The sequence below is a fragment of the Perognathus longimembris genome, chromosome 7, assembly GCF_023159225.1.
Source record: "Perognathus longimembris pacificus isolate PPM17 chromosome 7, ASM2315922v1, whole genome shotgun sequence".
NCBI lineage: Eukaryota > Metazoa > Chordata > Mammalia > Rodentia > Heteromyidae > Perognathus > Perognathus longimembris.
This window is the reverse complement of record NC_063167.1, coordinates 8,180,089-8,203,726: the sequence shown is the minus strand read 5'-3', so window position 1 is coordinate 8,203,726 and position 23,638 is coordinate 8,180,089. Positions and strand designations below refer to the sequence as shown.

General features: G+C 51.5%; 4 protein-coding genes across 4 annotated transcripts; 2 read left to right on the top strand and 2 right to left on the bottom strand.

Annotated features, from left to right (window-relative positions):
• The first annotated feature begins 441 nt into the window (after positions 1-441).
• LOC125355632 (PRAME family member 12-like) lies at positions 442-3,223 on the top strand. Its single transcript, XM_048352085.1, has 3 exons — positions 442-728; positions 1,582-2,178; positions 2,650-3,223. Exons 1-3 carry the CDS (start codon positions 442-444, stop codon positions 3,221-3,223), a joined length of 1,458 nt encoding a protein of 485 aa, XP_048208042.1.
• A 3,289-nt stretch (positions 3,224-6,512) lies between these two features.
• On the top strand, positions 6,513-7,361 carry LOC125355631 (2-aminoethanethiol dioxygenase-like). The gene has a single exon (XM_048352084.1). It carries the CDS (start codon positions 6,513-6,515, stop codon positions 7,359-7,361), a length of 849 nt encoding a protein of 282 aa, XP_048208041.1.
• A 1,191-nt stretch (positions 7,362-8,552) lies between these two features.
• On the bottom strand, positions 8,553-14,172 carry LOC125355629 (PRAME family member 12-like). Its single transcript, XM_048352083.1, has 3 exons — positions 13,889-14,172; positions 10,416-11,021; positions 8,553-9,126 (listed from the first exon to the last, which is right to left on the bottom strand). Exons 1-3 carry the CDS (start codon positions 14,170-14,172, stop codon positions 8,553-8,555), a joined length of 1,464 nt encoding a protein of 487 aa, XP_048208040.1.
• A 5,914-nt stretch (positions 14,173-20,086) lies between these two features.
• On the bottom strand, positions 20,087-22,566 carry LOC125355628 (PRAME family member 12-like). Its single transcript, XM_048352082.1, has 3 exons — positions 22,277-22,566; positions 20,929-21,531; positions 20,087-20,651 (listed from the first exon to the last, which is right to left on the bottom strand). The coding sequence occupies exons 1-3, from the start codon at positions 22,564-22,566 to the stop codon at positions 20,087-20,089; spliced, it is 1,458 nt and encodes a 485-aa protein (XP_048208039.1).
• Between the last annotated feature and the right edge of the window lie 1,072 nt (positions 22,567-23,638).

The following is a 23,638-nucleotide window of genomic DNA, read 5'->3' as shown; positions in this document are numbered from 1 at the left end:
GCAAGCACTCTACCACTAAGCCACACTCTTAGCCCCCCATGAGACTCTTATTTCCAGTTTACCACTCAAAACCCAGAAGTGACACTGTGGCTCAAGTAGTAGAGAACAAAGAGGCTTAGGGACAGCACCCAGGCCCCGATTTTAAGCCCCGCAAATAAAAACAAAAAACATAAAAAATTAGTGTTCTGGACTGGAATGTAGCTTAGTGGTAGAGGGTTTGCCTAGCATGCATGAGGTGCTAGGTTCAATTCCTCAGAACCACATACATAGAAAAAGCCAGAAGTGGCACTGTGGCTCAAGTGGTAGAGTGCTAGCTTGAGCAAAAGCAGCTCAGGGACAGTGTCCAGGCCCTGAGTTCAAGCTCCTAGACTGGCACGAAGACAAAATAAAAACCTTTTCATGGATGCTGTCCCAGGATCCTTTCCCCGCAGGTCATTCAGGATGTATGATCAGGCCCCGCCCACACTGGTGCAGCTGGCAGCTCGGAGCCTGCTGAGGAACCAGGCCTTGGCCATCTCGGCTCTGGAGGACCTGCCCTTGGAGCTCTTCCCGCCACTGTTCAGGGAGGCCTTTGCCAAGAGATGCACAGAGGCCCTGAAGGCCCTGGTGCAGGCCTGGCCCTTCCCCTGCCTCCCCCTGGGGGCGCTGCTGAGAAGGGCAGATCTGGAGTACTTACAAATCTGCCTGGAAGGGCTGCAGATGCTTCTTGCTCCGAAAGTTCGCTCAAGGTGAGAGGGATCCAGGTCGATTGGAAGAGCTTGGAGGTGCAGGAAGAGACAGCCGGGGTGAGGAGGCAAGGTGGTCTAGGGGGTTCTTCTGACACAACCCAGGAGGACCAGGGAGGCCTGGGCAGTGGCTGAGCACATCCAGGAACATCTTCCAGGTGGAAGGACTCTTTAGCATGGACTCAGGGAGGACAGAAGATCTCCCTGCTTCTGGCCACAGGCACTTGAGGTGGGGACCAGCCTGGAGTCCAGGGGAAAGTGGAGGACAGGAAGTCAGAGAAGGGAGAAGCTGCTGTCTGGGATGAGGGGAAGAGCATGGACGAGGCCAGGCCTGGGGACACTTCCCCCACCCCCCCCCCCCGGTAGCCCTGCACTCTGAAATCTGAGACAGGAAAATCATGATGTTTAGAATTGACTTGACTATGACTGAGCTTTATATTATAATCTATACTATATATAGATTATAATATATATTACATATATTATAAGGGGGGATTGAGGTGACTCAGCACCTGCAGCTTATGCCTCTAATCCTAGCTACTCAGGACATCTGAGCAGCTCAGTCAAAGCCAGCCCAGGATAGAAAGTTTGTGAGGCTCCTATCTTTAATCAATCCTTCAAAAGCTGGGATTAGAGCTGTAGCTTAAGTGAAGAGTGGTAGCTTTGAGCAAAAATGCCTAAGCCCAGGTCTTCAGTTCAAGCCCCATGACCAGACCAGCACACACACACACACACACACACACACACACACACACACACACACACACACACACACACAAGAAAAGGAAAAGGGAACAGGGAACTCAGGTGGAAGGTGGGTTCTGCCTACATTCCAAGACTCCCGTATCCCCCACAGACGATGGAAACTACAGGTGCTGGATTTGAGGAACCTCCATCACAACTTCTGGAAGGTTTGGGCTGGAAACGAGCTCTACGTCTATCCTGAACAGGCCCAGACTAAGTGGCAGAAGAGGTCAGCACAGGAGAATGAGGCAGGGGTGGAGGCAGAGCCAGAGCCGCCCTTGAAGGTATTGGTGGACCTGAGCCTCAGGGAGGAAACCCTGGACCCATTCTTTGCCTGCCTCCTCCTGTGGGTGGAGCAGAGAAAGACTTCAGTGCAGCTGAGCTGTAAGAAGTTGAAGATCATCACCCCGCACATACACAGCATTAAGAAGATTCTGGAACAGTTGCAACTGGGCTGTGTTGAGGAAGTGGAAGTGAACTGCAACTGGACCCTACCCAGCCTGGTCACTTTTGCTACTTACCTGGGCAGGATGGGGAATCTTCGCAGCCTCCTCCTCTCCCACGTCCACCAGGCTTCCTCCATTGCCCCAGAGGAGCAGGAGCAGCTGGTCCTACGGTTCACCTCTCAGTTTGCCCAGCTGGCCTGCCTCCAGGAGCTGTCCATTGACTCTGTCTGCTTCCTGGAAGGCCGCCTGCACCAGGTGCTCGGGTAAGGAGGACATGGGGCTTCCCTGCAGACCCGAGGGAGCCTTTGCCATCCCAGGAAGTTTAGTGAGCACCTACTGTGTGCCAGCCACCAGGGATGCCTCAGAGATCAGGACACCAGAACATGAGTGATGTCTAGATCAGTCCTGTAGCCAGGTCTCCCCTTAGTACTCATGTGAAGGCAGAGGTGTAAGCAGGGTGCATGTAAGTATGTACAGAGGTCTAAGCTGGGGTGCCTATAAGACAGAAGGCTTGGCCACAGTGCATGGCCTGGAAAAGACCGCCATGCTAGGAAGCCAGCTGTGGGGGTTAGATCCAGAGAGGGGGGCTGTGACTCCAGTCAGACTCTTCACCCAGCGTCCTGGCTGTGGACACAATAGCCCGGGTCCCGTTCCAAACAGGCCCCTCCTTTGAGGCTGTCCCCTCCCCAGCCCTCTCCGTGGCTTCTCACTCCAACCATCTGCTCTCTCCTCAGGTGCCTGAGGACCCCCTTGGAGTCCCTCTCAATAACTGACTCTCGGCTTTCAGAATCAGACCTGACATGTCTGTCCCAGAGCCCGAGCGTCCGGCAGCTGAGTGGCCTGAATCTGAGCGGTGTGAGGATGACTGGCTTCAGCCCCGAGCCTCTCCGAGTTCTGCTGGAGAGCGTGGCCGCCACCGTGAAGACCCTGGACCTGGAGGACTGCGGGATCCACGACGCCCAGCTCACTGCCATCCTGCCTGCCCTGAGCCGCTGCTCCAGCCTCACCACCTTCAACTACCTGAGGAACCCCGTGTCCATGGCCGCCCTGGAGTCCCTGCTGGTGCACACCGTGCGCCTGAGCCACTTAAGCCTGGAGATGTATTCCACTCCGCTGGAGGCCTACGGCCCCCAGGGCTCCCTGCACCAGTGGAGACTCAACCAGCTTCGTGATGAGCTGATGACGACGGCGGAGCCGTTAAGACATTCTAGAACAGTGTGGTTCAGTACCATTCCCTGTCCTCTCCCTGGCAACCAGGTACTGATTGATGAGGGGGCTCACCTGTGCCCTGGCTGTTACTTTCTCTAGTTGGGCACAGGCATTAAAGCTCTGCTTCTTGGTCATTGGAAACGAACATAGGTGCATCCCAGAGGGTTCCAGAACCTGTGCAGTCATGGGAGGGTAAGGATGGGGCCAGAAGCGGGGGCAGCCTTGGATGGGAGGTGTTGGCCTGGGGAGTTGAGGAACGCCAGAAACACGTGTCCTAGATTCATTCAGAACTGTTGAGTTCTAGAAGCATGTTTGAGAGGAGGGAATTACTGCTTTATAGAGGTTGTAAAGAAATGGTTGGAAATAAAGAGAACCTCTTTATTTAAAGTGTAAACCATCTGGCTTCTTGCTTGATTAGTTTGCCTTGTTTACCATTTAAATTTACACCTCTAGTGAACTGATGGTAGCAAAGGGCCCATGTTGTCTTTTCAGTGGACTTTTGGCTCCAGGAACTTCCAGCATGCAGTGCTGCCATTTTCATCATTCTCTCCATTCTCTCCTCTCTGGGCACCTGTTATTCCTTGCTTCTTCCTACCACAGGTTTTTCCGGAATGTGTGCAGAGACCGCCTGGCCAAAGTCAAGGTTGTCTGGAGCAGAGGGAATTGCATGCTTTGTAGACACAGGTGCACCCAGTGGAGATGCATTTTAAGGTGACAAGCCAGACTGAAGCTGTGCACGGGTTGTACCAAAACAGGACCCGAGGTCATAGGAATTCATGCAGGAATGTGTGTCTGTCACTGCAGCAGACGGCTGTTATTAGGCCACTGTCCTTGTGCTGGGCATTAGATACAGCACCATGGCTCCAAAGAACTCCCAAGAGCCTAGGTCCCAGGCCTACGATCCTACATTACTCTTCCTACCTCTGCCCAGGCCCTGAATTCAAGCCCAGAGATCAGCACAAAAAAATGGTGTAGGAACACAAATGCTGGGGCTGGGAATATGGCTTAGCGGTACAGTGCTCGCCTTGCATGCATGAAGCCCTGGGTTTGATTCCTCAGTACCACATAAACAGAAAAGGCTGGAAGTGGCGCTGTGGCACATGTGGTAGAGTGCTAGCCTTGAGCAAAAAGAAGCCAGGGACAGTGCTCAGGCCCTGAGTCCAAGCCCCAGGACTGGGAAAAAAAAAAGAACACAAATGCCTGTTCCATGTTACATCCTCTTGCAATAGGTTGTATTGATTATAGATCTTGTGAGTATATGTCCCTATAAGGGAGACTAACTCAGGAGATAGATGGATAGACAGACAAATTTCTTTTTTTCTTTTTTCTTTTTTTTGCTGGTCCTGGGGCTTGAACTCAGGGCCTGGACACTGTCCCTGACCCTCTCTATGCTCAAAGCTAGTGCTCTACCACTTGAGCCAAAATACCACTTCCAGCCTTTTCTGTTAATGTGATACTGAGGGCTTGAACCCAGGGCTTCATGCATGGTAGGCAAGCACTCTACCACTAAGCCACATTCCCAGACCCAGGATATATTTTCTATTTGTTCTTATGTGGGTATTGGGGCCAAAACTTGGTGCCTGGGTGCTCTCCCTTGGCTTTTCCCTGAAGGATGGTGATCAACCCCTTTAGCCACAGCTCCACTTCCAGCTTTTTGGTGGTTAATTGGAGGTAATAGTCCCAGTGACTTTTTTGTTTGTCCTGGCTTAGAACTGGATCCTCAGCTTCCTGAGTAGCTAGGATTTCAAGTCTGAGCTGCTGGTGCCCGGCTAACACAGGAATTATTTTTGCTTCGGCATGTCACTGGAGGATTAATAACTGGGCACCTCTGGGTAAATGAGGAACTATATTTGCAGTGGTTGATCCTGACAAGAACACCTCAGTGCCAGCACTTGGGGCCTGGTGGACTTGTTAGGAGACCTGACCCAGGAGTCGAAGCTTGCAAGTCTGAGGATCATGACACACACCAGCTGCTGGGACCCAGGAGTCTACGCTTGGAGTCTTTCTCAGCTTACTCTACTGGAGCCACCTCTGCAGCTTGAAGTTTTGCTGCATAATTGGAGATGGAGTCTCTGAGCCTTTTCTACCCAGAGTCAAGACAACACTCCGCTTTCGTGTTTTCCTTCTTTATCCATCCTAGCAGAAATTGGTACTTCTCCAGCTGAAATCAGATTTGTGTGTGTATTGTACCATAGTCCTGGCACTGGAACTCAGCCTGGGCACTGTCCCTATTTTTTTTTTTTGTTCTTTTGATTTTTCCCCTCAGGGCTTAGACTCTACCACTTGAGTCACAGCTCCACCTCTGGCTTTTTGGTGGTTAATTGGAGATAAGAGTCTCACAGATTTTCTTGCCTGGGCTGGCTTGGAACTGCAAGCCTCAATTCTCAACCTCCTAAGTAGGATTGTAGGGGTGGGGGTGGGGGGGGCACTGGCTTGAATTCACTTTTAAAAACTGGTGGAAGTTTTGCCTTTGAAAAGAACTCTGAGTAATAAAGTGTTACAGCTGAAAATATACTACGCTTTTTTCTTTTTTCTTGCCAGTCCTAGGGCTTGAACTCAGGGTCTGGGCACTGTCCCTGACCGCCTTTGCTCAAGGCTAGTGGCTCTACCCCTTGAGCCACAGGGCCACTTTTGGCCTTTCCTGCGTATATGGTGATGAGGAATCAGGGTTTCATGTGAGCTAGGCAAGCGCTCTACCGCTAAGCTACAATCCCAGCCGCTTTCTTCCTCCTCCTCCTCCTCCTCCTCCTCCCTCCTCCTCCTCCTCCTCCCTCCTCCCTCCTCCCTTCTTCTTTCTTCTTTTTTTAATAGAGCAGTTTTAGGAGCACAGTGAATTGAGCAGAAAGAAGAGCTCCCGCAGCTGCCCGCACCGTGCTTCCCCAACAGAGTTGGAGCCAGCTGGGGCAGGAAAGTCTGAGAGACTCTTATTCCAATAAACCACCGGAAGGCTGGAAATGGGGCTGTGGCTCAAAGTTGCAGATCGCTAGCCTTGGGTGGAAAAGCTCAGCGCCCAAGCCCGGAGTTCAGGCCCCACGACCAACACACAGAGAGACAGAGAGAGAGAGAAGGAGAGAGGGGGGAGGGGAGAAAGAGGGAGGGGGAGACAAGGAGAGGGGGAGAGAGGGAGGGAGGGGGTGGGAGAGAGATGAAGAAAGAGGGGAGACAGAAAGAGGGGGAGAGAGAGGGAGGGAGGGGAGACAGAGAGGGAGAGAGAGGGAGAAAAAAGGGAGAGAGATGAGGGGGAGAGAGGGGGAGGGAGAGAGAGAGGGAGAGAGCTGAAGGAGGAAGGAAGCGAACTGGGCGGTTGCAGCCCACGTGGCAGCCTCGGCCCTGCGCGTGCGCGGAGCCGTCGTTGCCGGGCCGCGGCCGAGACCCCGTCGGGGGACGCATGGCCGCCGCCGGGGACCCCAAGGGGCGGGCTGGATGGAGCTTCAGGGCGTGGAAGTCCAGATGGAGGCGCCTGTGGCGCTCGGAGGCAGAGCCCAGCAAGCCCCTGATTCAAAGGGTCGCCCGCCAGGCGAGCCTCACATTCCCTGGCACGAGGGGCTCGGGCGACGGTGAGGCGAGCGGGGGCTTCGAGGAGAACCTGAGCCGGCTGCGGAGCCTGCTGGGGCAGGTGCGGGCCCGGGACGTGGGCCTGGCCGGGCGCAGGGCCTCCCCGCGGGCGCGGGCGCGGGCGCCGGGCCGGCCGCCCGTCAGCTACATGAGCATCTGCGAGACCCCGGGCTTCAGCCTGGGCGTGTTCCTGCTGCGGGCCGGCGCCCGCGTCCCGCTGCACGACCACCCGGGCATGCACGGCCTGCTGCGGGTGCTCTACGGCACCGTGCGCATCAGCTGCCTGGACAAGCTGGAGCCCGGGCCCGGAGCGCCGCCGCCGCCGCCGGGGGCCCCCGACGGGGCGGCCCCGCGGCCCGGTGTCCTGCGCTCCTCGGCCGAGTTCACCGAGGCCAGCGCCCCCTGCGTCCTCACCCCGAGCCGGGACAACCTGCATCAGATCCAGGCCGTGCGGGGCCCGGCGGCCTTCCTGGACGTCCTGGCTCCGCCCTACGACCCCACCCAGGGCCGCGAATGCCGCTATTACCAAGTGCTGGAGCGCCTTCCCCTCGGGGGGACAGAAGAGGCCCCAGAAGGCTCCACCCGGGACCTACCCAGAGCTGTTTGGCTCCTGGAGACCCCGAAGGCTGAGGACTTCTGGGGTGAAGAAGAGCCTTACCCAGGCCCCAAAGTCCTCCCTTGAAGTCACCCCCTCTACTAAGAAGGCCGCAGTAAAGATCTGCCCAGCCCCTGCAGGGCCTAGCACCCTCCCTCGAGTGTCTCTAACCTAAGTTGCCCGGGACCCAGCACCAGGACTGTCCCCGACCTGGGCCTCACACGAATGTCCTACAAAGGCCTACTTATATAAATCTCAGCACAAATATTTATACACGGAGTGTATCCCGAGCTTATTGTGGGTGCGTCCTTGAAGGGTCTGGGGGACTCCCGTCTGTCTGGCTCAGAAAGTTGTTGTTGTTTTTTTTCCTCTTGCATAGATCTCTCACCATTGTTTAAGTCAGCACCCTAACCAGAGCCAGAGTGAGAAAGTGATGGGACCACCCTATCTTGGGCTGAACCCCCTTGTTCTATGAGCTAGGTCACCTTTTTTTCTCTCCACCAGTTTATTGGCTCAGGTGTCTCATTAGAGTCACAGAAAACAGACAACACAGTAACAATAGTGGGGTGTCTTTTAGTCCAACTAGAGATGAGGAGCGGGTATTATAGAGAAGAGACAGGCTTCAGCCTGGCTCAGACCGAGAGAATCCATCCCTACCACCCCAGGGGACCACGAGGAGATAGTCCCAGACAGGAGAAGGTTTCTAAGGTTTATTAGTGGGACCATATTTCCCACGGGAGAGGGAGCAGCAGTATGGCGTCTGCACCTTATCCAGGTGGTAGCTTGTATAACTCTGGGGCTAGAGGAGAAGCAGGCAGGTCTGAGTGGGAGTGGCCAGTTATAGCTGGACAGCAGGGAGTTCAGGTATGGATAGAGCTGGGGGCTAGTGGAAGGGGCTGAGGGGGGAATCCTAACCAGACAACTCACTTTCACTGCTTTCCCTACACTCACAAAACTTTCCTGAAGTTTACTTTGGAAAGCAGCTGCGTTTACTTCAAGGTTTCCTGTCATTGATCATTCTGTGGGTCAACCACACAAGACTAATGCTATCAAATGATCACAATGAACTCTGCAGCCTGAAGCCTCCCCTAGAAATTCTCATTCACTCCCCAGATTGTGGATGACACATAGCCAAGGTCACACATTGCTTCCCCTCAACCTGCACACATGTACTCTCAAACAATCGCAACTTCCTCTTTGTCTTCCCTGACCAGACCCCTCTGCTTTGGTTTTCATTTCCCAGTGCCCAGGAGAAAAGCTGGTGACATGGGCACCCAGCTAGGCAGGCCTCCTGGAACAGTGCAGAGTGGAGTCCATATAATAGAAACAGCGATACCCACATTGAGGGCAGGGTTCCACACCGAAGGACACCATCTTGGGCTGCCTTATGGCCCTCAGTGTGTCCATGAGCTCAGCACAGTACAGGGAACCCCTCTGAGTGCGGAGATCATTCGGGCCCTCGTAGGTCTCCAGAGGAACAGGATACAGCTCCAGGCATAGCTGGCTCAGGCTGGCAGTGTGGCACAGCAGGTTTTTCAGGATGGCCAGGGAGATGTAGTTCCCATAGAGACAGAGCTTGGTGAGCTTGGAGCAGTGGCTCAGGGCCGGCAGGATGGCAGTGAGATGGGAGTCCTCAATCCCACAGTCCTCCAAGTTCAGGATCTCCAGGGTGGCTGCAAGTTGCTCTAGTAGGACTCGGAGCAGCCCAGGGCGCCCTGGGATCAGGCTGACACCTTTCAGACTCAGGTGTGTCAGCTGGCGAGTGCTCAAGCACCTGGGCAGACACTTCAAGTCTGATTTTCTAAGCCTGCAGTGCGTTATTGACAGGGTCTCCAAGGGGGTCTTCAGAGACCTGAGGAGGGAGCAGGGATGCAGTTCTGATAAACAGATTTCGGGCTGGAACCTTCTTTAACCAACTCAAGATGGAGCAGACCATCTGACCAAGTGGCAGAGTGCCTCCCTAGCAAGCACCAGGCCCCGAGGGGAGCCCTAATACCACCAAGAAAACAAGTAAGGCAAAGCGAAGCGTGTGTTCACTGCCACCCCATTGGAGGTGGAGGATTTCGAGTGGCTCAGTCCCCCAAGCCTACAGCTCCCTTTCTTCACTGTCAAGCCTATCTCTCAGCTCTGGCCACACAAGGACAGTGACCCTGTGTCAGAAGGACAAACCCAGGCCAGGTCTGCCAACATCTCTGGGGTTCCCTCCTGTGGGCTCCTGACCCTCAGCCTAAAAGCTTGAAGAACACCCCTAATCCTGTTCCTCAACCCCAGAACCAACTGCCTCCTCTCTTGCCCTGGGCACACAGCACCTGTCTCAGATGGAGCCTCAGAGAGCAGAGCGCACCGAGGGAGCTGGGCAGGTGCTCTGTGGATCTCTCCTTCACATCCTCTTCTTCCTCATCCATGCTCGGACCTCAGGCTTCCTAAGGAGGAACTCCTAACCACCCTCGCTCCACCTGATGCCCCACTGCTGGCTTGCAGGCATGGTGGCACTTTCCAAAGTCATCTACTCTCTTTTGTCTTCTGAAAGGCTTTGGGAGACCACATAGCAGGATAGATTAAGATATAAGAACAAGGCTGGGAAAGTGGCTTAGTGGTAGGGTACTTGCCTACCATGCACGAAACTCTGGGTTTGATTCCACAGTACCACAAAGACCTAAAAAGCCAGAAGTGGTGTTGTGGCATAGTGGGAGAGGGTTAGCCTTGAGGATAAGGAGCTCAGGGACAGTGCCCAGGCCTGGAGCTCATGTCCCAGATCTGGCCAAAAAAAAAAAAAAGGAGAAGGAGGAAGGGGGAAGGAGAGAAGGAAAGGAGAGAAGGAGGAGGAGGAGAAGGAAAAAGAAGAGGAGGAGGAGGAGGAAGAGAAGAAGGAGGAGGAGGAGGAGGAGGAGGAGACGGAGGAGGAGGAGGAGGAGGAGAAAGGAGAGGAGGAGGAGGAGGAGGAGGAGGAGGAGGAAGAAGAAGAAGAAGAAGAAGAAGAAGAAGAAGAAAAAGAAGAAGACCCTAAGAAATCTAACAAGCACACTAATATCTATCACCCTGGCTGTCCATCAGCACGTTTACCCACGTTTACCCACGATGTTGAAGGTAACAGGACAAAGCTAGGTTCTGCTTGGCAGCGAGCTGCCTGTTCTTCATTACCTGAGTATCTGGTACAGATTTCCTTGGAGAAAAGAGACTCGATTCATATAGAGCTGCTGGAGATGGCAGAAGTTGCTGAACTGAGAAATAAATACAGTGGCACGTTCCATCCGTTTCTTTGAAGACATACATTCAGGCACATAGATGTGTGACAGGAAGAGTTTCTGCAGATTTCTCATCTTGCCCAGGTAAGGAGCAAACATGGCCAATGTGCTCAAGCTCAGAGGACAATTCACTTCTACCTCCTCCATATACATTAGCTCCAGTGGGTCCAAGAAAGAGAATTGGTGCAATTCACTGATGACATTACAGTAACAATGTTCCCAAATCTGCAGCTTCCTACAGCACAGCTGGACCAAACATTTCTTCTGCCCAGCCCACTCAAACAAGTAGTTTTGAGGCTCATTTTCATCACAGCGCTTCAAGGACAGGTCTACTGTCACCCTTAAAGGCTGCTGCTCCCCGGGCCCTGGAACAGCCCCCATTAATTGATTCCTTCTTCTCTTCGGTGCTGGTTGTGAGCAGTCAGTATCTATGGCTCCAGGCCATACATCCCAGAAGCTTTGGTGTTCTTTTGTTAAGTCTAAGACTTGCAACTTGCACCTCCTGTGGAGAAGCAAGGGTGAAACACTATAAGATCATCCCTAGAGATGCAACACCCAGTGGGTATTTCTATTATCTATCTATCTATCTATCTATCTATCTATCTATCTATCTACCTACCTACCTACCTACCACTTGTGCTGCTTCTGGAGCTAGAAATCAGAGACTCACACTCCTGCTTAGCCTTTTGGCTTAAGATCTGCTCTATTAAAAAATTAAGAAAAAAAAAACACCCCATGAATCTGTGCTATGCCACTTGAGCTATGCCTTCAGTTCTGGCTTTTCTCTAGTTAACTGGAGATAAGCATTTTGTAAATCTGTCTCCTTGGGCTGGCTTTAAACCTTGATCTTGGGGCTGGGAATATGGCCTAGTGGCAAGAGAGCTTGCCTCGTATACATGAAGCCCTGGGTTCAATTCCCCAGTACCACATATATGGAAAATGGCCAGAAGTGGCGCTGTGGCTTAAGTGGCAGAGTGCTAGCCTTGAGCAAAATTAAGCCAAGGACAGTGCTCAGGCCCTGAGGCCAAGCCCCAGGACTGACCAAAAAAAAAAAACCCAAAAAAACAAAACAACAACAACAACAAAAAAACCTTGATCTTTATATCTCAGCCCCCTGAATAGCTATGATTACCAGTGCCCCCAGCTCTAGGCTTTTAATACACATATCAGAAACCAGCTGTGTATCATGTATAGTTTGGCCACCATCTAAAATTTTCTTCTTTAAAAAAAACAATTAAGGGCTGGGAATGTGGCTTACTGGTAGAGTGCTTGCCTAGCATGCATGAAGCCCTGGGTTCCATTCCTCAGTATCACATACACAGAAAAAGCCAGAGGTGGTGCTGTAGATCAAGAGGTAGAGTGCTAGCCTTGAGAAAAAAGAAGCCAGTGCTCAGGCCCCGAGTCCAAGCCCCAGGATGGACAATAAATAAGTAAATAAATAAATAAATAAAAATTCAGGGGCTAAGAATGTGGCTTAGTGGTAGAGTGCTTGCCTTGCATGCACAAAGCCCTGGGTTTGAGTCCTAAGTACCACATAAACTGAAAAAGCTGGAGTGGTGCTCTGGCTCAAGTGGTAGTGCAATAGCCTTGAGCAAAAGAAGCTCAGGGACAGTGCCCCAGGACTGGCAAAACAAAAAACAACTAGGGCCAGGCTCTGGCGGCTCACACCTGTAACCCTAGCTACTCAGGAGGCCGAGATCTGAGGATGGCAGTTCAAAGCCCAGACTGGGCAGGACAATGTGTGAGACTCTCATCTCCAATTAACCACCAGAAAACTAGAAGTGGAACTGTGGCTCAACGTGGGAGAGCTCTAGCTTGAGTTGAAGAGCTAAGGAACATAGAAAAATGAGGGAGGAGGTAACAGGTTTGACAAGAAATGTACTCACTACCTTACATATGTAACTGTAACCCCTCTGTACATTACCCTGAAAATAAAATTAAATTTCAAAAAAAGAGCTAAAGGACAATTCTCAGGCCCAGAGTTCAAGCCCCATGACCAACAAAAATAAAAAAAAATAAGATAAAATAAAAAAGTAAAATAAAATAAAAAATTTAGGACTGGGAATGTGTCTTAGTAGGAGAATGATTGCTTAGTATGCATGAAGCCCTGGGTTCAATTCCTCAGTACCACATGAACAGAAAAAGCTGGAAGTGGCCCAGGTAGATTGCTAGCCTTGAGCAAAAGAAGCTCAACTATAGTGTCCAGGACTGGCAAATATATGTACACACACACACACACACACACACACACACACACACACACACACACACACACATATTTAGTGCTAGTCCTAAGGCTTGAACTCAGAGACTGGGGACTGTTCCTGAGCTTTAGATTGGTGTTCTACCACTTTGAGCTACAGCTCTACTTCCAGCTTTTTGTTTATTTGTTTTGTTTTTGTTGCCAGTCCTGGGCCATAGACTCGGCCTGAGCACTGTCCCTGGCTTCTTCTTTTTTTTTTTTTTGGCCAGTCCTGGGGCTTGGACTCTGGGCCTGAGCACTGTCCCTGGCTTCTTTTTTTTTTTGCTCAAGGCTAGCACTCTGCCACTTGAGCCACAGCACCACTTCTGGCCATTTTCTGTATATGTGGTGCTGAGGAATCGAACCCAGGGCCTCATGTATATGAGGCAGGTACTCTTGCCACTAGGCCATATCCCCAGCCCCCTGGCTTCTTTTTGCTCAAGGCTAGCACTCTGCCACTTGAGCCACAGTGCCACTTCTGGCTTTTATCTGTATATGTGGTGCTGAGGAATCGAACCCAGAGCTTCCCGTATATGAGGCGAGCACTCTACCACTAGGCCATATTCCCAGCCCCTACTTCCAGCTTTTTGGTGGTTAATTGGCGATATGAGTCGCACCAACTTTCCTGGTTGGGCTGTATTCAAACCCCAATCCTCAGATCTCAGCCTCCTGAATAGCTAGGATTACAGATGTGATTCACCAGCGCCCAGAGTTTCTTGTTAACTCTCTCTCTCTCTCTCTCTCTCTCTCTCTCTCTCTCTCTCTCTCTCTCTCTCTCTCTCTCTTTTCCTCCTCTTGAAATACTACGGCATGAACCCAGCCCCTGATGCATGCTGGGTAAAGGCTCCTCTCCTGAGCTACAGAGGCAGTAATCTCTGTTCTCTCTCCATTCCGCTCCTTGAGCCCAGTTTGGCCCCCACTGCAGAGCCTGGGGAAGGAAGGCGGCAGTTCCACCTGCTTCACGGCTCCTTCCTGCATCCACGACTGTGCTCCCCTCTCAGAAGCTCTTTCCCCGATGGAGCCCGGCAAAGGCCCAGGCCTCTGACCTGCCAGCACCACCAGATGCTTTTCTCTCCACTCTCCTGGGCTCCCCAGCCCTCCCAGTTCTCTGGCTGGAGGCCACTCACCTGGGCCGATCCTTCTGAGCAAGCAGCATATCAAGCCCGTCCAGGGCCATTTGTAGGGGCTCCTGGTCTTGTCTGCTCAACAGGGGCCCAAGGGGGAGGCAGGGGAATGGCCAGGCCTGCACCATGGCCTTCAGCAGCTCCATGTGTCTCCTGTTCAAGGCCTCCAAGAAGAGCAGAGGGAAGAGATCGCAGGGCAGCTCCTCCAGAGCAGAGACGGCCAAGGCCGGGTTCTCCAGCAGGCTCTGAGCCGCTAGCTGCAGGAGCGTGGGCGGGGTAGTTCTCATCTTGTTGGACCTGCAGGGAAGGATCCTGGAACAGCATCCAGGAAGATGCTTTGTCAGTCAGGGCTCAAAGGGAGACCCCAGTGACCATACTGAGGTCCCAGTCATTGCTCTGGCCATGGCAGAGGAGTCCTCAGTTTACCCTATTTCCACTGTGGACCCTATGGCCTCCAAGCCACAGCTCTGACACAATGGGCATCAGGACAGTCAGCTGGACAGCACTAGCTTGGGCCCAGGTTCTCCATTTTGCCATCCGTTTCCTCCTCTGAGGTCAAGGCCTAGTAATGAGATTGGAGGAGCCCAAAAGCTCACCCCATGGTTTTGGCCTAACATCTGGTCATTCTTTTTTTTTTTCTTTCTTTCTTTTTTGTTGGGAGGCTTGAACTCAGGCCCTAGGCACTGTTCCTGAGCTCTTTTGCCCAAGGATAGCATTCTGTTAGTTGACTCAGAGCTCAACTTCCTGTTTTCTGGTTGTTGGAGATAAGAATCTCAGGGAGGGGCTGGGAATATGGCCTAGTGGCAAGAGTGATTGCCCTGTATACATGAAGCCCTGGGTTCGATTCCCCAGCACCACATATATAGAAAACGACCAGAAGTCACACTGTGGCTCAAGTGGCAGAGTGCTAGAAAAAAAAAGAAGCCAGGGACAATGCTCAGGCCCTGAATTCAAGCCCCAGGACTGGCTAAAAAAAAAAAAAAAATGATACACACTGGGCTTAGGGCAGAGCTCAGTGCTAGAGGGTTGATTAGCGCACACAGGCCCAGAGTTCGTACCACAAAAAGCCAGAAAATGAACCAAAAAAAATACTAGAAATAAGAATATCCCCATCCCCCAATCCCCCACCTCCCGATAACTTTGATTAAATATTGTACAGAATATGTCCATCTGCCTCTGTTTGGTTTGGTTTTTTGTTTTTGTTGCCAGTATGGGCTTGAACTCAGGGGCTGAGCACTGTCCCTGGCTTCTTTTTGCTCAAGGCTAGCACTCTGCCACTTGAGCCACAGCACCATTTCCGGCTTTTTCTATATATATGTGGTGCTGAGGAATCGAACCCAGGGCTTCATGCGTACGAGGCGAGTACTTCACCACTAGGCCACATTCCCAGCCCTCCATCTGCCTCTGTTTTGCATTGATGGAAAGGAATTTAGTCTCTTGCCTTAGGCCCCCAAGCTCTACCACTGAGCAATTGTGTGTGTGTGTGTGCTTGTCCTCTACCATTAGAGTCACAGCTCCACTTCTGGTTTTTGGTGGTTAATTGGAGATAAGAGTCTCATGGACTTTCTTGCCTGGGCTGACTTTGAACCGCGATCCTCAAATCTCAGCCCACTGAGTAGGTTGACAGTGTCTGTCTGTCTAGCTCAGGCAGGCTCTGGTCAGGGCTCCTCCTCCATTAGCCTACAGAAGTGGGATTACTAGTGGGTCTCTCTTTCCCCAGCACAGTTGCTCAGCTTTAATTAAAGTTTAGAGCTGTGTGTGGTAAATGCCATTCATTCCAGCGGTCTACCTAAAGGAAAGATAACCCCTCGGGGTAGAGTATCCTGAGTGGAGACTTTTGAGAATCTTTAAAAAAAAAAAAAGAAAGAAAGAAAAGAAAAACCCTGTAGTTGAATTTACAAGATCGTAGATCACCAACGTCTTCAAATATCCTTGAAGGAATAAAATGATTTACCTTGTCAAAATACAAGCCTACCTGTCACAGGTGGACTACACCTGTAATCCTAGCTACACACAGGAGGCTGAGATCTGAGGATCTTGGTTTGAGACCAGCCTACGCAGTAAAGCTGTAAGACCTTACTGCAAAAGGAGCTGGGAGTAGAACTGTGACTCAGGTGGTAGAGCACTAACCTGGAGCATAAACGCTTAGGGACAGTGCCTAGGTTCAAGCCCCAGAACTAGCATCAAAAAACAAACTCAAAACGCCCCCAAACAAACAAAAACCATATCTGATCAGATTGTTCACATCTTTGATCCTAGATACTCCAGGTTAGAGTTATGGCAGGTTGAAGTTTAAAACCAGCTTGAGCAAAAACTTAAAGAAACACAAATTCAACCAACCATGCCAGTGTGGTGGCCCAACTTTTAACTCGTCTTAGCTACTGGGAGGCCGTCAGTGCTAAGGCCTACCTCGGGCCTAACAAAGCAACCGTAGTCCCCGAATCATTAATAGCAAGTGCTGGAGTAGGCGGCTTTCAAGCAGTGAAAAGCAGGTCCAATCATAGAGTGCTAGTGGCACATGCCTGTAATCCTAGCTGTTTAGGAGGCCGAGATCCCAACCAAAGCCTGGTATCTGTTTATCTGAAGATTGTCACCGCTGAGACAGAAGAAGGGCCCCCGGTGTCTCTTTGGGAGGCGAGGGACTTACCCGAGGTGCCTCAGGACTCAGAGGCCCAGCTCCTTTGCTTTCCCCGGAAGCTTATTTCATCCTTCTACTCAGCCTTCCCCCTTTCAACTTCTAGTGTCCAATCAGAAAGCAGCATCTGATTTGATCTCCTTTGCTCCACCCGGTGAATCCTGATTGGCTCTCCATCCTTGTCTGGATTACCTGAATTGGAGGTTGCTACAGGAAAGGGAAAAGCTTGGGGAGCCTGAAGAAGCCAGGATTCATTGGTGTGTTCTCTGCGCTCCGCTGGCTGTACTTTACTCCTCTAGAACTTTCCTGTTCCAAGTCTGAGAGAGGAAAGTTTACTCTGTGGCCCACACTCTGGGGATGTGGCTCAGTGGTAGATCACCAATGCCCATGGATTTAGGGCTTTCCAGAAAGGTGCTTTATCAGGTTGAGCCACACCCCAATCCATTGAAAAACACGTTTCTCAAACATGGCTAGGTGTTGTTGTTTTTTAAATTATTTTCTTTCCGGGGCTGGGAGTATGGCCTAGTGGCAAGAGTGCTTGCCTCCTACACATGAAGCTCTCGGTTCGATTTCCCAGCACCACATATATAGAAAAAGGCCAGAAGTGGCGCTGTGGCTCAGGTGGCAGAGTGCTAGCCTTGAGCAAAAAAAGAAGCCAGGGACAGTGCTCAGGCCCTGAGTTCAAGGCCCAGGACTGGCCAAAACAAAACAAAAAAAATTATTTTCTTTCTTTATCTTCCCTCCTTGCTCTCTTAAAGGTTTATCTTTTAATTTTTCCCCCCAGGCTATTATGTACCCTTTCCGGGATTTGAACTCTCCAACTGCTTCCCTCAGCCTCCAAAGTACTGGAATTACAGGATTGTCTTTTTGAGACTGGTCTGTTAGAATCAGAAAAACGAGAAACAAGAAATACAGATACCCTTCAATAAGCTGCTTTTTTTTTTTTTTGGCCAGTCCTGGGCCTTGAACTCAGGGCCTGAGCACTGTCCCTGGCTTCTTTTTGCTCAAGGCTAGCACTCTACCACTTGAGCCACAGCGCCACTTCTGGCTTTTTTCTATATATGTGGTGCTGAGGAATGGAACCCAGGGCTTCAAGTATGCAAGGCGAGCACTTTACCACTAAGCCATAATCCCAGCCCCTCCCTGCTTCTTTTTTTGCTCAAGGCTAGCACTGTACCACTTGAGCCACAGCAACAGTTCTTGTTCTGTGTGCGTGGTGCTGAGGCTTGCTAGGCAAGCACTTTACTGCTAAGCCATATTCCCAGCCCCTGTGAGACTTTTTTTTTTTTGGCCAGTCCTGGGGCTTGGACTCAGGGCCTAAGCACTGTCCCTGGCTTCTTTTTGCTCAAGGCTAGCACTCTGCCACTTGAGCCACAGCGCCCCTCCTGGCCATTTTCTGTATATGTGGTGCTGGGGAATCGAACCCGGGGCCTCATGTATACGAGGCAAGCACTCTTGCCACTAGGCCATATCCCCAGCCCCTCCGTGAGACTCTTGTCTCCACTTAACCACCAGAACACTAGAAGTGGCACTGTGCTTCAAGTGATAGAATGCTAGCCTTGAGCTAAAGAGCTCAGGGATAGCACCCAGGTCCAGATTCAAGCCCTATGACTGACTCCTCTCCCCCCAAAAAAAGTCTTGGATAGGAGGTCCTCTCCAAAGGCTAGTATTTATTACTTGTTGCTTTGTTTTGGCAAGCTCTGTCTGTATATAGCCCAGGTTCAACTATAATTTGTTTTCAAGCCTTAGACTCCCTACTACCAGGAGTATAAGCTGGACCACTAGTTCCATGTATTTGATTTTTTGGTTTTTCTTCATACCTTGGGGCCTTAAGAAGAAAATGGTCCCTTGTAGCTGGCCAGGTGCCTGCCAGTGGCTCAAGCCTGTAATCTTAACTACTCAAGAGGCTGTGACGTAAGGATCAATGTTCAAAGCCAGCCTGGGCAGAAAAGTCCAGGACACTCTTACCTTCAATTAAGTAGTTAATTGTAGATGAGTCTCATGGGGACTTTTCTGCTCCAGCTGACTTCAAACTGTGATCCTCAGACCTCAGCCTCCTAAGTAACTAGGACTACAGGCCTAAGCCACCAATGCCCAGGGAGATGAATTTTTTTTATTGTGGATCAGACAGAAAATTGTCAACAGAATAGCTTCTTAGCTCTGCTCTCTTCTCCCCCACCCCCACCTCGGTGGTAACTAAGGATCACATCTGGGTGTTTCTCCTTACTTTGGCCTTTTCAGTCAGGTCTTAAGGAAATCATCTCTGGTACTCACTGCACCTCTGTAATTGTTTTGTATTTTTTTTTGCCAGTCCTAGGGCTTGAACTCAGGGCCTGAGCACTGTCCCTGGCTTCTTTGTGCTCAAGGCTAGCACTCTACCACTTGAGCCACAGCATCACTTCCAGATTTTTCTCTATATAGGGTGCTGAGGAATCGAACCCAGGGCTTCATGTATATACGAGGCGAGCACCCTACCCCTAGGCCCTATTCCTAGCCCCCTGTAATTGTTTTGTTGTGCTAGCAATGGGATCTCAGGGCCTCACCCAACAGCTCAGCCTTCATCAGAGCCTCACCCTAATCCCACACTGCATTTCCACTCACCCCTCAGCACCCGGGGACACACTTCCAGACATTTCCTAGTTAACTGCTGTGGATGAGTCCACGTCCACCCTACTGGGCGGTTGGGGGCCAGTGCAATGTCCTGTGTTCATTGTGCTGGGGCCCTCGAAGGAGGGTGGGGCGAACCCTGGTGTCTCCATCTCCTGAGTGTTTCCTTTCCATGGACTTTTCACCCTTCCCACCCAGCACCCTCACCAGAGCCCCGCGTGAGAAAGTGATGGGAACGCCTGATCTTGGGCTGGACCTCCTCATTCTGTGAGCTGCATCTCCCCTTTCTCTTCACCAGGTTCTCCTCTCAGGCGTTTTGTTAGTCACACACACACACACACACACACACACACACACACACACACACACTCCAAAACCCAGGGAGGGGGAGACAGGGAAAAATGAGGGAGGAGGTAACAAGTTGGATAAGAAATGTACTTGTCTGGGCTGGGGATATAGCCTAGTGGCAAGAGTGCCTGCCTCGGATACACGAGGCCCTAGGTTCGATTCCCCAGCACCACATATACAGAAAACGGCCAGAAGTGGCGCTGTGGCTCAAGTGGCAGAGTGCTAGCCTTGAGCGGGAAGAAGCCAGGGACAGTGCTCAGGCCCTGAGTCCAAGGCCCAGGACTGGCCAAAAAAAAAAAAAAAAAGAAATGTACTTGTCTTACATATGACACTGTAACCCCTCTGTACTTCACGTTGACAATAAAGAAAAAAACAAACAAATACAAAACAAAACAACCAGAAAAAAAGACCCAAGGCAAACACAGGAATAATGTTGTGGATGTCTTTTAATCCAGCTACAGTTGATAGAAAAGTCAGGCTTCCAGGATCACACAATATGCCAGTCTCCTTTTCTGACTGCAAAACCCAAGTCTCAATGACCAGAAGTTCATACTTTGGCTTTCCTTTCCCAGTGTGCAAGCAAGAAGGAAGCGTGTGTTCTTTGCACCCAGCTAGTTGCTCATCTGACAGCTAAGCAGACAATCCATGCCGTAGTAGCAGCGGTAGCCACATTCAGGGCACGGATCGACACTGAACGAGACCTTCCTGGGCTCTCTGAAGTTGCACAGCAGATTCATAAGCTCAGTACAATACTGGGAGCCTATCTCTGCACGGAGAGCGTCTGGTTCGTCATAGCTCTCCAGAGGGACTGCGTACATCTCTTCACTTAACTGGCTCAGCTTGGCAGTGTGCTCTATCAGTTTCCTCAGGACAGGCATGGAGAAACGGTTGCCATAGAAACAGACCTTGGTGAGCTGGGTGCAGCGGCTCAGGGCGGGCAGGAGGGCCGTGAGCAGGGAGCCTGACAGGTTACAGTCCTCCAACTCCAGGGTCTCCAGAGTACATGCGACTTTCTCCAGAAATTGTTGGAGGGCCTTAGGACAGCTCAGGACGACAGCTTTCAGATGCAGGCGTTTCAGCTGCCCCATGTTCTCGCATGCAGGCAGGCACTGGAAGTCTGGTTTTAAAAGCTGGCAGTAAGATATTGACAGGGACTCTAATGGCATCTTCAGAGACCTAAGGAAAGACCCAAGAGGTCAGATCTGCCAAATGGGTGGTGGACTGGAGGAGTCAGAACTTCAGTATCTGGGCCATGACCTTTCTCACCCAACCCAAAATGGATCTGACCTTCCGACAGCAATGATGCTGGGCTGGAGGCATGGGCCAAGTGGAAGGGTGCCTCTCCCTTCCCCCCACCCGCATCTTCTTTCACCCCAGAACCAACCGCCTCCTCTTCCTGGGCCCACACCGCCTGTCCCCGATGGGGCCTCGGAAGCTGAGCAGGTCTCTTTACCTGAGCACCTCCCACAGGTTGCCTTTGAGGAACGCTAGGTGATCCAAGTGCAGCTGCCGGAGGCAGTCCAGCTTGCCCAGGTGACTCGTGAACACGCGGACCCGTTGCTCCTCTTCCCGGGGAGTCATCTTGACAGGGATGTAGACGTGAGAGAGGAAGAGCGTGTGCAGATTTCTCATCTCACTCAGTTGAAAAGCAAACACGGCCAGATTGGACAGGCTCCAGGGATAATGAAGCTCCAAGTCTTCCAAATGCGGCAGGTCCATTATATCCAGGAGATGGTACGGGTGCCATTCTTTGACCTCACAGCTACACTGCTCCCAAAGCTGCAGCTTCTTACAGCATAGCTGGACCAAGCCTTTCTTCTCCTTGGCCCACTCAAACAAGTACCTTTGAGAGGTATCCAGGTCACAGAGCTCCAAGCATAGGTCCACTGTCACCTTGAGGATCTGCTTCTCCCCTGGCCCTGGAACGAACTCCGTTAATTCAGTCCTCATTTTCTTTGGTGGTGGTGGTCCACAGTCGGCGTGGTCAGTTTGAGAGCACACATTCCAGAAACCCTGGTGTTTTTTTCTCAAGTCTAACACTTGCAGCTTGCTCTTCCTATGGAGAAACCAGGAGGGAGGTGGAGTAAAAGATCCTTTTAGAGGGCTGGGAAGGTGGCTTAGTGGTAGAGTGCTTGCCTAGCATGCACAAAGCCTGGGGTTCCATTCTTTAGTACCATATAAACAGAAAAAGCGGGAAGTGGTGCTGTGGCTCAAGTGGCAGAGTGCTAGCCTTGAGCCAAAGAAGCTCAGGGACAGTGCTCAGGCCCTGAGTTCAAGCTCCAGGACTGGCCAAAAAACAAAACAAAATAAAACAAAACACAACACACAGCAAAGACCAATCATGTTAGAAGTCCAACAGCCACCTCAAGTCTCAGCCTCTGCAGTAGCTAGGATTGATAGGCGTGACCTATGAGTACCAGGCGTGACCTATGAGTACCTGGCTCAGCCTATGGTGTTAGTATACAGAACCTAACTCACACCATGAGCCCAGCCCCTGATGCATGCCGGGTAAAGGCTCCTCCTCTGAGCTACAGAGGCAGTAATCTCTGTTCTCTCTCCATTCCACTCCTTGAGCCCAGCTTGGCCCCCACTGCAGAGCCTGGGGAAGGAAGACGGCAGTTCCACCTGCTTCACGGCTCCTTCCTGCATCCACGACTGTGCTCCCCTCTCAGAAGCTCTTTCCTGGATGGAGCCGGCAAAGGCCCAGGCCTCTGACCCGCCAGCGCCACCAGATGCTTTTCTCTCCACTCTCCTGGGCTCCCCAGCCCTCCCTTCCAGCTCTCTGGCTGGATGCCACTCACCTGGGCCGATCCTTCTGAGCAAGCAGCATATCAAGCCCGCTCAGGGCGATTTTCAGGGTCTTCAGGTCTAATGTCTTCTTCATCAGGGACCCAAGGGGGAGGCAGGGGAATGGCCAGGCCTGCACCATGGCCTTCAGCAGCTTCGTGCATTTCCTGTTCAAGGCCTCCATGAACAGCAGAGGGAAGAGATCGCAGGGCAGCTCCTCCAGAGCAGAGATGGCCAAGGCCTGGTTCTCTAGCAATTTCCAAGTTGCCAGCTGTACCAGTGTGGGCGGGGCTTTATCACCCATCCTGATGAACCTGAGAAAGGATCCTGGGAACAGCATCCAGGAAGATGCTTCCTTTGAGACAAGGCTAAGAAACCCCTTCTCACCCATGCAAGGGCCCAGTCATTCCTCTGGGTATATGGTAGAAGAGTCCTCAGTTTACTCCATTTCCACTCAGGATCCAATGGCCTCCAAGCCACAGCTCTGACACAAGGGGCATCAGAACATTGAGCTGGACAGCACAAAGTTGGGCTGTCCACTTCACCACTTTCCCATCCACTTCCTCCTCCGAGTTCTAGGCATGGAATGAGAATTGAGGAGCCTGGAAGCTTACCTCATGATTTTGCCCTAACATTTGGTCATCATTTAAATGCCCTAAAACCATGACAGTGGGACAGGTAAAGGAGCCAGTGCACCTGTGGAAAACACTAAGTCTGATGAGCTGGAACCCTCACCCTAACGCTGAGAGGGAGACTCACGGGGCAGCTCTTCCATTTAAGACATCTTCCCCAAGCCCAGAGTAGCAGAGTTCAGAGAGAGGTGAGGGCGAGGACTCGCCTTTAAGATATGCACCGGGCTTAGGGTGGAACTCAGTGCTAGAGGGCTGAGTATCAGGTACAGGCTGGGCACCACAAGCAAGGAAGCCAACAAACAACCCCACAGCAGAAACAAAGAATCCTCCATGTAACCATCAGCAAAGGATTGTACAAGATCTGTTCCTTTACCTGTCTTGCGCAGATGCAAAGGAATCCAATCTCTTGTCTTAGGCCCTCAGGCTGTACCCTGAGCAGTACATGTCTCCACTGTCTTTTTGTTGGTGATTTTTTTTTTTTGATGGTCCTAGGGCTTGAACTCGGGCCTGGGTGCTGTCCTTGAGCAGCTCCACTTCAGGCTGTTTGTAGTCACTGGAGATAAGAGACTCAAGGACTAGTCTGCTTAGGCTGACTTTGAACTATGACCCTCAGATCTCAGCCTCTCCAGTAGCTAGGATTGTAGGCGTGAGCCACCAGCTCCAGGCTGCTGTTGGTTTTGGAAACAGAGTCTGTGTAGATAACTTCGGCTGCCCTGGGGCTTCTCCTCCATCAGCCAGGAGAGG

Bases quoted from the DNA above. Each gene is read 5' to 3' on its own strand.
- LOC125355629 (XM_048352083.1), bottom strand. From the start codon at position 14,172: ATGAGAACTACCCCGCCCACGCTCCTGCAGCTAGCGGCTCAGAGCCTG. The intron at 11,022-13,888 runs GTGAGTGGCCTC...GCTTCTCCACAG, and splicing joins GCTCAGAAGGATCGGCCCAG to GAGGTGCAAGTTGCAAGTCT. The intron at 9,127-10,415 runs GTAATGAAGAAC...CTCCCTCCTCAG, and splicing joins AATCTGTACCAGATACTCAG to GTCTCTGAAGACCCCCTTGG.
- LOC125355631 (XM_048352084.1), top strand. From the start codon at position 6,513: ATGGCCGCCGCCGGGGACCCCAAGGGGCGGGCTGGATGGAGCTTCAGG.
- LOC125355628 (XM_048352082.1), bottom strand. From the start codon at position 22,566: ATGGGTGATAAAGCCCCGCCCACACTGGTACAGCTGGCAACTTGGAAA. The intron at 21,532-22,276 runs GTGAGTGGCATC...GTTTCTCCATAG, and splicing joins GCTCAGAAGGATCGGCCCAG to GAAGAGCAAGCTGCAAGTGT. The intron at 20,652-20,928 runs GTAAAGAGACCT...GTCTTTCCTTAG, and splicing joins AACCTGTGGGAGGTGCTCAG to GTCTCTGAAGATGCCATTAG.
- LOC125355632 (XM_048352085.1), top strand. From the start codon at position 442: ATGTATGATCAGGCCCCGCCCACACTGGTGCAGCTGGCAGCTCGGAGC. The intron at 729-1,581 runs GTGAGAGGGATC...TATCCCCCACAG, and splicing joins GCTCCGAAAGTTCGCTCAAG to ACGATGGAAACTACAGGTGC. The intron at 2,179-2,649 runs GTAAGGAGGACA...CTCTCTCCTCAG, and splicing joins CGCCTGCACCAGGTGCTCGG to GTGCCTGAGGACCCCCTTGG.